The sequence below is a fragment of the Lactuca sativa genome, chromosome 4, assembly GCF_002870075.4.
Source record: "Lactuca sativa cultivar Salinas chromosome 4, Lsat_Salinas_v11, whole genome shotgun sequence".
NCBI classification, from domain to species: domain Eukaryota; kingdom Viridiplantae; phylum Streptophyta; class Magnoliopsida; order Asterales; family Asteraceae; genus Lactuca; species Lactuca sativa.
In genome coordinates, this window is record NC_056626.2 from 404,853,026 (window position 1) to 404,866,214 (window position 13,189).

Genomic DNA, 13,189 nt, shown 5'->3' on the forward strand with positions numbered 1-13,189 from the left:
TATTCAACGCGGTAAAGATGGAAGGATCGAAAGAAGAAGATGATGTTTGATTTGTTATTGAGGTCGTCGTGTAGGAGGTGAGAGAAAGAAAATCTTATTCTGTTGTGGTCGATTGAATTGAATAGAGATATAATAGGAATAAATATTCCAGAATTGTAAAATATATTTTTTGGTAGGATTTCATAATCACGTTTTCTTGCCAAAATTAAACAAAGAATAATCAAATTGGTGACGAAATTACTTGAATTGAAAGGAGACAAGACCGATGCAAATCAGTGATCATGTGAAGACAGATGATTCATCAATGATAAACCCTTGCCAACAAATTAATTTACTTACACACCCTTCATCTTCAACCTCTAGCACTCACAAATCTCTCTACCAAAAATCATATTTGAACCAGAGTGTTGTTTTGCGATGTTCCTACACTTTCTAGATCCATTTTTTGTGCAATTCAAACACTCAATAACATGTATGGTATGAACCAGAAGAGGTAGAATCATTAAAATAAAGGTAGAACTTTATGTGGGAAATCTGGTGATTGACATAAAAAGATGTGCGTATGTGTTCTTGGCGTGTTTCTATAATACCCTTGGCCTAAGGGGACAAACTAGTAAATTGAAGAAAACGGTGGCATGAAACGAGTCTGGGATTCGCTGGAACCCTAGTTATGAAAGGGAGAAGACGTGAAATAGTCAATAATCAATGGGTGATGTAATCGTGTTTCCATAAATATAGTTGTTTAATTTTGGAATTAGGTTGTATTGTATATTGAAATGACTAAATAGCCCTATATTTATTAAATTTAAATCAGTGTTGTAAAAATCCCGATTAATCTCCGATTAATCCCTAGGCACTACTCGACCGATTAGAGAGTGCCTAGTGATTAATCCATGCATACAAAATGACTGAAACAGTAGAACCCAATAAAATTTTAACACTTTGAAGAACTTATATCTCAATAAAAAACTATTTATGGTATGATTAGTGTTGTATTTATCATATTAACCTATTTGGTTATGATATTAGTGGCATTTACGAACTTTTATATGATATTAGTCATATTTAATTTTTTTTTAAATCTAACAAATTAGCAATTAGTGGTCCCCGATTAATCCCCTGATTAATCTCCGCCTAGCCGATTAATCCTTTAACCCCAGTCCACCGACTAGCTAACATCGAACGATTTTTACAACCTTGATTAAATAAAAAAAGTTATATATTGATTAGACAGGAATGAGTTTCAGAGTTATACAATATATGTTTGTTTACTTATGATCCTCTCTCTCTTTCTCTTTTTTTTTTTCTCTCTCTCTCTCTCTCTCTCTATATATATATATATATATATATATATATATATATATATATATATATATAAATCATATTTGGTAAAATGCTGAATTTTAAGTTGTACAAACCTTATTGCGATATTTACAATCACTTTATTCATTAAAAATATACCGAGTATTATCAGGTCAGGTAAAAATGTATGATAGTTAACTTAAATTAAGGAGGAAGCTGTTACAAATCAATCCTCTATCACATATGCATTCAATTTTTTGAAAACACCTGACCCTTAAATCCCTAATGGATTTGATATTGAATCTTGATATCTCAGTTGATATCTGTCGATTCCTTCCCTTATATATGGTGTCAATACTACAAACCATTCATCCCCAAACGATCCATCGCTAATTTCTTATCATATTTGTTCATGCGTTCTTCTTGATCATCAGCTTCACAATCATCAGCTTCACCATTGTCTCATATAATCGAGCCCTTCCAAGACGATTTTGTGAAAAATTACATCAAGACATTGTATATCTTGATTGCTTTCCACCTACTGTTGAATCTGTGTTTTTGATCAAATTGAGACGGCGAAGATTACGATTACAAGAAACCAAAAGAAATCGTGAATCGATGTTATATCGACTATGCCAATCGACGATTCTTACTCCGCTTTCTCCTTCTCTTACCTAGGAAGCTCAGCCACCCTCGGGTTCAAAAAATATGGTTCAAAGAAATCCCACCCTATAATCTCTTTCCCCCAATCAGGAGCAGGTTAGATATTCTACTCCTCTACTACTTTTTCCTTGGTATTCTAAGAGCATCCGGTATACATTGCACGAATCGGTCCGTGGTCTACTTGGCCACGAACCACGGCCGTGCACACCACCCCGGTGGTTCGTGGTGGCTCGTGGTCGTGGCCATCCGTGGCCCGGACAACGAACCCAAACGCCCAATGAATTCGTTTCTTTCTTGTAGCCGTTGATTTGTATCCGTTTTAGTAGCCGTTGTTAAACGGCTAAATTGTAAAAAAAAAAATAAAAAAAATAAATAATTTATTTACCTATAAATACCATATTTTAACTCCTTATTTTTTACACCATTCTTTTCTTTCTCTATACACAAACTACACACTACATCTTCACAACCAAAAATTATGGATCCCAACCAAAATACCCCTCCAAACTACCGAAATCGCAAACCCGATAACGCTTTTGCGTTAGACACAACACCTCGACAATTCCCGACGATGGAGTCACCTCAAGGCGGTTTTATCAATCTACTTCAAAGTGGTTCCCCTATCCAACAAACACCACTTTTCCAACAACAATATCAACCTTTTCCGGCTTTCCAACAACAACAAATGCAACAACAATACCAACAATTTCAACAATTCCAACAACTACAACAACTACAACAACAATCGTCACAACAACAACCACCAAGCTCACAACCACCACTTTCGCCGGATTTTGTTCCGGAAACGCAACCTTCACCACCACCTCAACCAAAAAAGAAAAAAGGAAAAAAACCGGCCCGACCCACTACCAACCAAGAAAGGGTCCCATGGACAAAAGAAGAAGAAGAAAAGTTAGCGGAGGCATGGGTGGCGGCTTCCGAAGATCCAATTGTAGGAGATAGCCAGACGTACGGAAGTTTTTGGGAAAAAGTCCGAGCCATTTTTTACGAGTTAATGGAAAGTGAAGCTCGAAATGCCGATCAAATTACGTCGAAATGGCGAGATATTCGATTAAAATGCACCGATTTTGGAGGAATCTACAACAATCTCCTAAACATACGCAAAAGCGGCTCGAACGATTTTGATGTTTTCAAGGCGGCCATGGACCAATATGAAAAAACAACGCCTACACGCAAAGCTTTTCCGTATATGAAGCCGTGGCTAAAATTGAAAGACTCCCCAAAATGGAAAGAGCAAACGGAAGGAAGTTCCCAATCTTCCGGTTCAAAGCGTTCGAGAAACCCCGATGGAGCTTCTCAACAATCGGACGACCGAACACACATCGACATCAACGACGATCCGATAGATCTTGAAACCGACCAACCTCTTCCTCGGCCCGTTGGAAGAAATAAAGCAAAAAAAGCGGCGTCAACATCTTCGAATTCTAGTGTTATGGATATGTTCGGCGATAAATTTGATCGATATGTGCAGCTTCAGGAAACGAAGGCCGAGGTGATGACTCGGATGGAACAAAAAATGATCGAAGCACAAACATCATTTCAAGAGGCACAAGAGACACTTCAAACAAAAACCGACATGGAAATCTTGAAAATGAAAGCGGACGACCTTGAGGGCGAAGACTTGGAACTTTTTCTAGCAATGAAAGAGTCGGTTCGAGCCCGACGTAGGCGTAGGGGGTAGTTTATTTTATGTATGGTTGGAATTTTTAGTTTTTTAATGGTTTTTTTTTTTTTTTTTTTTTTTTTTTTTTTTTAAATTAACTAATGTAATTTTTATTTTGATTGTTATTTTTATTTTAGTTTTTAATTTCAATTAATTTACTTTTTATTTAATGTAATTTGGTAATTTAATTTAATGGAAAAATAGTATTAAAAAATGTTTTTAATGTATTTTTGAATTAAATTTAAATAAAAAAATGAGGTGGAGTGGTGTTTTAATGTATTTTTGAATTAAATTTAAATAAAAAAAATGAGGTGGAGTGGTGTGTTTAGTGGTAAGTACCCCATGTATGTGGTAGTGGAATGTGGTGATGATGTGGCACCCACCACATATGTGGTATGTGGTGGGTATAACGGATGGCCTAAGAAAAACATGATCGTTGCTATTGTTAACCCCCCCCCCCCCCCCCCCGGGTAGATTTTGACTGTTTTTCATTTTTGGTGTTCAGGTTAATTGACTATTGTTAAAAACAGATTCAAACTAACAATATAATTTTCATGTTTATTTGTTCTCTCATCTAGGAATGGAATCTCTCTCTCTTTTTTTCAATATATTTAGTCAAAATTCTCAAAACTGTGTCTCATCTTTGAAGAAGAGAAGGTACCATTGATTTATTCTTCTTTTATGTAAGTATTCCATCTCTGTAACTAACTTCAAAGATTTTGAACCTTAACATTGGTTTCCATCGTTTTAGTTACTTGTACAGATGTGGGTCATCATAATTTGATGAAAAGAGGTATTTCTGATTCAATAGTATGTGTTCTTCATATATTCAATATGGTGCATTAATGGGGTTTTAATTATTTTTCTTTAGTGTTTATTGAATATTAATCAGGATATTTGAAAATCTTTTGAGTACATGAATGAATAGGGGGTTGGTTTTGGTTTTGATTTCTATTTTTATTAATACCTGTTTTGATGTTCGATGTATTATCTGATCTGTTTTGCAAGGTTTATTTGTTGATTACTTGATTTGAAGGTTAACCCAATAACAATTATTTTATGTTATTTAGTTGCTTCTCCATTGAACAAAATGACCAAGAATTATATTTTCAGATAAAATTTTAACTTTATTGACCATATTAAAATGGTCTTCTGTTATTGAAAAAAGTTTGTGTTTTTTGATGATTCTATTTTACTCTTAGTTTATGAAGACACGGGGGAAGCTGAGTAAAAGGAAGTGGAAGTTGTTTCATTGGATTTGGTTTGAAAGACATGAAGGTTATGTATGTTTTTCCTTTCTCAGTCGATATCCTTTCATATTCACCTTCATTTTGATGTTTTTGATGCTTGGAAGAATATAGGTATAACTTAGTCTTTATTTTTATTTTTATTTTTTTTTGTTTCTAACAGTTTTTGGTTTATAGGCACTTATATTGAGGTCATAACCAGTGAAATCACCTCCTGCAAGATAACGGTATGATAACTCTCACTTAGATTGAACTTTTTTTGTGAAATTTGTTGTAAGTTTTTAAATATGTGTTTTTTGATGAGTTTTTTGCAGGAGAAAATCAAATCTTGGATCAGTCTTTCACTACTCTGGAACACACAAGCTATAATTATACACCTGGAGTTCGACTTTTTAATTCTAATATATATTTTGCCAGCATTTAAGGTTGTTTGCATTCCAGGTTAAAAAAAAGTCTTGATTTTCATCGAATATTTATCCTCAAGTATATGTCTTTGTTGAACACACACACACACTAGCTGATTTTTTGAAGTTCTTACTCACTTGAAACTAAGTTTATTTCAACCTACTCCATTAGCTATAGGTATTTCATGTGACATTTTTTATTTTACTGAAATCAATTTTCTTATATCGTTTGTGATTTCACTTATTTTTGTAGGCAATGATTTTGGATTTGATAACCAATATGACGAAACTTACAACATTGTAATTCTCCCAAAATTTACAACTTTCCCTTGTCCATCAGCGACATTTCCTTAAAAGGTTTTTTTTGACTATTTTTATTTCACTCTTATACTATTTTCTTCCAAGTTGTGTTCTTTTTTTCATCATTTTTTCAATCTATACAAGTAAGATTGGGAGTTGATGCAATTTTGATTGTTGAGGGTACTGAGAGGAAGGAACAATTTGCACCAAGGAGTAAGGGGTCGTTTCAGTAAATTCTAAGAAGTTGTCATTCCAAATATCTACCAAAATCACGTGTTCATTTTTTTGATTATCCAATGTGTGTGAAGTTTCTTATATGTTTATTTATCTTCCTTTTTTTATTATCCAATGTGTGAAGTTGCTTATATTTTTATTAGAGTTTTTAATTTCATTTTTTTTTGTGACTGTATATGTGAAAGTAGATTAATATTTCTTGCCACGTAGTCATATGTACTCTCAAACTACAATGGTTTGTAATGTTTGATAAGTACTTCATTGCCTCATAGCAATGTACTCTCAAACTACAATGGTTTGTAATGTTTGATAAGTACTTCATTGCCTCAGTTAATTTCTATTCTAGGGAACATACTTTTAGTAGACTTTACTTGAAATGTTGATGTAGACCTACAAAATTTACAAGTTATCTGATTTATTAGTTTATTTGTTTTATAATGTTTCAAAGGAATCTTGGGTCGACCAAATTTAATATTTTTGTTCGTTAGGGAGACTGCCAAATTCAGTAAGGTTTATTTAGACCCTTTTTTTGAAATCAAATACAGTCAGGTTTATTTTGAAAATACGCTAGATACAAATTAAGGTTTAATAGTTTCGTAAGAATTGGATATATAATATATATATATATATATATATATATATATATATATATATATATATATATATATATATATGTTAGGGTTAGGTTATTTTGTTTCTAGTAACTATTGTGTGCCAGAATGCACAAATATGGACCATTAGATGGAATATAATCAAAGGTCATGGTCTGAGGGTCTATGATAGTAGAATAGGATAACATGTACCATTAATCACACAAATTTGAGCATAAGGGCATTTTATTCAATTAACCTATATTAAAAAAGGAAATTTTCGAATTTTTAGGGATAATTAATTCCTTTATTTTTAAAAATATGAATGTTTTAAATTAATTTAAAATTAAAAATCCGATTTTATTCTGTCAGAATGATAGAATTTAATCATATACTAGTAAATATATTTTTCGATTTTATTCTGTCAGAATGATAGAATGTCAACCATAAACTAGTAAATACATTCTGAAAGAATACACAAAATCGATTCTTGAACTAATAATATACCAAATAATTACATTGTATGATTATGATTCATTGAATAACAACAAACATTCTGAAAGAATAATAAGTATAATTCTTAAAAAATAACAACATTCTTAAACAATGAGCGTGATCATTCTTTAATTTATTCTTCAAGCCTTTCCCATCAGGTCTTCAAGCCATTCTTCAAGACATTTCTCATAAATTCATTGCCAAGTAATTTGTAGTGATACACTTGTATTTGCATTCTGATATGAAAAAAAATAATAAAGAATAAAATTTGAGTTCATTCTTAGAGAACAATCATTGTAAAAGAATAAAATTAAAGCTTCCCTATCTTTTCTGGTTGTCTAGGTCTGATCAACTTGCAAGATTACATGTGAAGAATATTTCCCTTCTTCATTCTGAAAGAATAGCAGCCTTCTTCAAACTAAAGCCCTCTTTATTCTAAAAGAATATTGACCTCATTTTGAAAGAATTTTCAGGTTAATATTCATTTGGTAAAGCAAACAAGTTATATTACTGTAGGTGAAAATAAAAAATTATAAAGTTTGAAACCATTTAAAGATAAGGTTTGCAAACCTTTAAGTATTACTCAATTAACTAAAATATTAAAAGAGAGAGAGAGAGAGAGAGAGAGAGAGAGAGAGCATGGATGGGATTTGCTGCCATATCAGCCAAGCTGACGATGAAATTCACATGCAAACAAACAATAAGTCATCATAAATCAAGGAATGTGAATGGAATGGAATGGAAATATGGAATGGAGTCAGTCATTACCTTGAGAAGGTGCAGTAACATAATGAGCAAGACCACCAATTGGAACAGATTGACCAGAGTATTCAGATTCCTTCCATTTTCCCAACATATTAACCAAGAAATTCCCACTCTACTTTTTGTGCAACAACTGAAAAGGAACAACAACATAATATATAGAATATCAACATAGAACATAAAACATAAGTAGAAGTAGTTAGAATAACTAGTATACAACATACAATAGAATAAGTAGAATAATTTGAATTGAACATTTTATAAAACCAATATACATAGAATAAATAAACGTAAACCACAATGCTTAAAATATTTAACGTATACATAACTTATAATATCTAGAACAAATCAAAAGAAATAATTATCATATAAGAATATCTAGAATGTTTAAGGAAGAATGATGCCATGTTGGCATTATGTCGAACACCTGGTGGGTGGAAAGTTACACTTTCACATTACACATAGCATATTAACATGTCAAGATCAACATCAGATTCAACAACAAGGTAAACATCATATGCAACTTCAAAAGGAAATTAGATTCAAGATGCAAAATCGGAAATCAATTTCAAAACCAATCAACCGAATCAAGGTGCAAAATTAGAAAACAATTAACATCATATTCCAGACGCAAAATCGATAAGTAAGACGTGGAGGAATCAACTCAACAAAGCTTAACATCCATTAAAATAGGCTGTTTCATCAATTAGGGTTTAAGAAAAAGGGGTTAACATCAATAAATTGATGAGATAATAAGAGGAATCAACTATTATTCGATTTATATCACTAGTCTATGATTTTTTTTCCTAGAATTGTAAAATTTACGTTACTGCTTACCTGGATTTGCAACTTCTCGTTAATTTCTTCAATTAGTTCTTCCTCAGCAACCCTAATGGAGACGGAAGTGCTGGTGAAGGCTTTTAAACTCACTCATGTCTCACTTTTTTTCTTTTCCGATCATTATCCCAGTAGTTTGTGGATGTTTTTCTGAGTGATTTTGATCAGGTTATAGCTTAAGGCTTTTCCTAAAGAACTGTGAGAAGGTGGAGTGGATCGATACTCGATAGTACAGACAGGGGAAGGGGTTAACAAATTTAGGGAGGGAGAGTAGACGAACTTGTTTGCCGGCGGCTGTGGTTCTTTAGGGTTGTTCGACGATTCAGTGTTGGTGAACGCAGACATCGACATACCCATTTTGAGGATGAATGATAACATAGTGAACGATGCAGGGATTTAAATGATATTTAAGGGAAATTGACCCATTATTTTAGTAATTATAATTTTGGAATATGATTAATTGTACATACATAATGACTAAACTGCCCTTTATTATTTAATTAATGATTTCTTTTTTCCTAAATTCCTATTGGTGCATTCATGCACACAATAGTTGCTAAAAACATTTGAACCTAGCTCATATATGTTATTCCTTTATAAAACTAGGAAGTTTAAAAATATATAAATTAACGATGTGCATCTTTATCTTGATTAATGATAAGGTTGTGTCATGGTTGCTAAAACCTTAGTCAATGGTTGGTAACTACAGATAATAGTTGCCTAAAATTATATGTTATAATTTATAATTTAATTGTTACAATTATATTAGATATATAATTTTTATAGATATTCTTAAAAATGAAGTGTAGGCATTAATTTGTGATATTTAAATTCCATAAAACTATTAAGGAATACAAGTATGAGTTTATTAATCGTTAAAATAAGTTTATCATGTTACATAATAAAACAAATTATCAAACCAAATAAAAAAAGTAGATTACAGTCAACATTATGAAATTTAGTTTCTGTTAATTTTTAAAAGTAAAAACACGATGAATCCGAACAGAACAAGTGTAACATCCCAAAAGTTCAAGCCAATTTAAAACTTTTTAAAACATTTAAAACCATTAAGTTATTACAGTTTGTTTTCAAAATAGTTTAATCATCAGAGTATCCCCAGAATCAAACCATAAAATCATGAGATATGAGGAGCTGTACGATCACTCATTCGTCTTCCCGCGTTCATCTGAAGTACCTAAAACATAATCAAAAACTCTAAGCCCGAAGCTTAGTGAGTTTCTCCAAAATACCAACGCTATACAAATATAACCATATCATATAACAAATACATACCAGTATACATAATGAGTCTTCAACCTGACTTGACCGCCTCGTAGGGCCTACAGCCTATTTGGACCGCTCCCAAGCCTTCGGCATGACTGGACCGCCTCGTAGGCCTACAACCTATCCGGACCGCTCATCGGGTATGTTGGCCTACAACACAACGCAAGACCACCTCAACCCACCCCCAACCAAACAAACATGTGCACATAAATATCATATGCTAACTCATATCATATAACAGTCAAACCGATCTAACATATCACTAATCATAGCAACATCCCAATAACCGGGATATAGACCTAACCGATCACTAATATAACATCATCCTATAACCAGGACACTGACCTAACCGGGTCACTAAGCATAAGCATATCACCATCCTAACTACCAGGATGTACTTAATATACATATCATGCCATAACCGGATACAAATCCATAAAGGGTCGACATTGGTGCCTTAGACCCTATTGATATAGTGAGGAGAACTCACCTGGAACTGTTGAAGTCCCGTGGATAAAACTCCAGCTGCTGGTTGACAGATTCCCTAGCTGGTGGCACGTGATGATGGCGGCAACAGCCTTAATGGCCACAACCGTGACTAACAACGGCAACTAATGGCTAACGGCGGCGGTTATGCGTCGACAACAGCGACATTGAGACCCACAACAACAGGTTCAACCCGCCCTTCTCACGACCACAACACCGATTCAACCTCACGTCTAATGGTCTCCGGCGGTGGCTCACAAATTCAGTCTCAACGTGAGACTCTCCGTTGTTAACGGTTGAAGAAGGAGAAGAGAAGGCTACGGTTTCTTATGGTCGTTGTCATCGGCATAACAGCAGCAGCGGTGGCAACCCGTCTTCGATAGAAATGGCGTAATGGCGGAGATGCGAATCCGGCAGCACCCTAAAGGTTGTTTGTTGTCCGTCGTTGATCCCGGGTCCTGGAAACTCCTCCCTAACGGCGCTTGACGATGGCACTCCATTGATCTCCGACGGCGACAAGGGTGACGGTTGAAGGGAGTAAAGGTGTAGGGTGGCGGCTGAGAAGGGGAGGTATAAGGGTGGTGTGGCGGAGTTCTAGGGTTAGGGTTAGAACGATGGTAGAGGGTTTTATACCCCAAATCCCTTATAACATTTTCCCATAACAACGAAATCAATCCCTCCATCTTTTCTTTCTTTCAATTTCAATCCAAAAGTTACCAAACAGCCCTTCCTATAAAAACCCTTTTCAATTTAGGTCCAAAATTTACCTTTCAGCCCCCAACTTCTAAAAATCTTTTCAATCTAAGCCCAACATTTTAGCAAACAACCCATGTCTTCAAAATCGTTTGCAAAATAAATCCTGAAATTACACTTTAACCCTCGAAGATTCAAATCTTGTCATTTGGTTCCCCGAAACCAACAGCCCGCTAATTATTACATGACTTTGGACAATAATAATATAAAATAATATTAAAAATTTCTTCTTGAGGTTCCGGGTTTATTATTTAATTATTATATTTTAAATGGGATGTTACAACAAAATGGTATAATTTAAAATTACATTAAAAAGCTATAACAAGGGTGAGGTCTATAGGATTACAATAGAAAATGGTATTACTTAACTATTCGCACCCGTCGTCTGGCGCAGGTAAACGACTAGTGTGTGTGTGTGTATATATATATATATATAGCTAGGTTATTGTATTCCTTACATCTATTGTGTGCTCATAAGGACAATTCTGGACCAATGAATGAATATAATTAATGATCATGATTTGAAGGTCTATGATATTACATTTGGATAACATGTACCATATAATAACACAAATTTCATCATAAGGGTATTCTGGTTTTTGGACAATTAACTATATTTAAAAAAGGAGAATTTTGGATATTAAGTCAACAGTCCATGTTGACTCAACTCAACAGTCCATGTTGACTCAAGTCAACAGTCCATGTTGACTCAGTTCGTCGAGTGCATTTATGTGACTCGTCGAGTTCATTATGTCCTCCGAAAACCGGGAAAGTTCGAGTCAACTCGTCGAGTTGTCTCGCCAACTCCTTGAGCTTGTACAGTATCTTGAATATCGGGTAAAATCGTAACCAACTCGTCGAGTTGGCTAACCAAATCGTCGATTTCCTTCATGCCTTTTCTCATTTAGATGCTTTTAAGCGAACCCAAGGATCCAAACTATATATCTATTCTTCTAGGGCTAAAATACCACGTAAAGTTGCACGCTTTACGTGCATACATGGCATCTAGGGGCTAATCTTTCCAAAACAAGGCTTAACAAGGGGCTTAAGGCATGGAAGTTGGCCAAAGCTTGATAAAGCTTGAGTCCTTAGGCCTAACGGGCCTAATAGTTTCCATATCTGAAGTCTTAGCTTCAAAGCATGCTCAAAACCAAAAATGACCCAAGAAGAAGCTAGAAATGGCCATAAACTCTCTAATGGAGAGATCTAACAAACAAGTGATCAAGGTAGTGACTTTTTACCTTCAAATGGTTGCTACAACTGAATGGATGATAGATCTATGGACTCCTGCTCGTTCCAACTCTTAGATATTCAAGTTTCTCCAAGTAATGCACCAAAACACACACATTTAGCCTTACACGTTCTCAAAATGGAAAGTTGCTTGATTAGGGTTTGTCTCTAGGTGATTAGGTGATAAGCGAGGCGGGGTAGAGGACTTAAGGTCCTTTTAATAAGTGTGCAAACCCTAAAAATTAAGGTATTCACACTCAACTCCAACTCATCGAGCTGAGTCCTTCAACTCGTCGAGTTGGTTCTGAAGTTTACGCGGCCATATCAGTCCCTACTCGACGAGTTGGGGCATCCAACTAGTCGAGTTGCCTTATCAATATGAATATAAAACAATTTAAATTTATACTTAAGAGTCGGGATGTTACAATTCTCCCCCAGAAAAATCAGACTTCGCCCTCAAAGTCATCTTCTGGAAACAACTCTGGGTACTGCTCGCGCATCTCAGACTCTGGCTCCCAATTCCACTCAGATCCCTTCCGGTGCTGCCACTAAACTTTAACCAAAGGCACCTCCTTATTTCTCAAGATATTCACCTTCTTGTCCAATATCGTCACTGGCCTTACAATGTAGTTTAGGAGATCATCGACCTGAATGTCTTCTAAAGGGACTATTATGCTCTCGTCGATTACACACTTCCTCACCTGGGATACATGGAAGGTGTCATGAATCTGGCTCAACTCCTCAGGTAGCTTTAACTGATAAAATACCTTACCTGCTAAAGCAATCACTCTGAAGGGACTAATGTATCTAGGGCCCAGCTTGCCCCGCTTCCTGAATCAGATTACCCCTTTCCACGGAGATACCTTCAGGAAGACAAAATCGCCGACCTGGAACTCTAGCTTGGAACATCTCCAATCT

The 13,189-nt window shown here is 34.8% G+C and overlaps 1 protein-coding gene across 1 annotated transcript; it reads left to right on the forward strand.

Moving 5' to 3' along the window:
- The first annotated feature begins 2,443 nt into the window (after nucleotides 1-2,443).
- On the forward strand, nucleotides 2,444-3,667 carry LOC122197572 (glutathione S-transferase T3-like). The gene is made up of 2 exons (XM_042901795.2): nucleotides 2,444-2,652; nucleotides 2,734-3,667. Exons 1-2 carry the CDS (start codon nucleotides 2,444-2,446, stop codon nucleotides 3,665-3,667), a joined length of 1,143 nt encoding a protein of 380 aa, XP_042757729.2.
- Nucleotides 3,668-13,189: the final 9,522 nt, after the last annotated feature.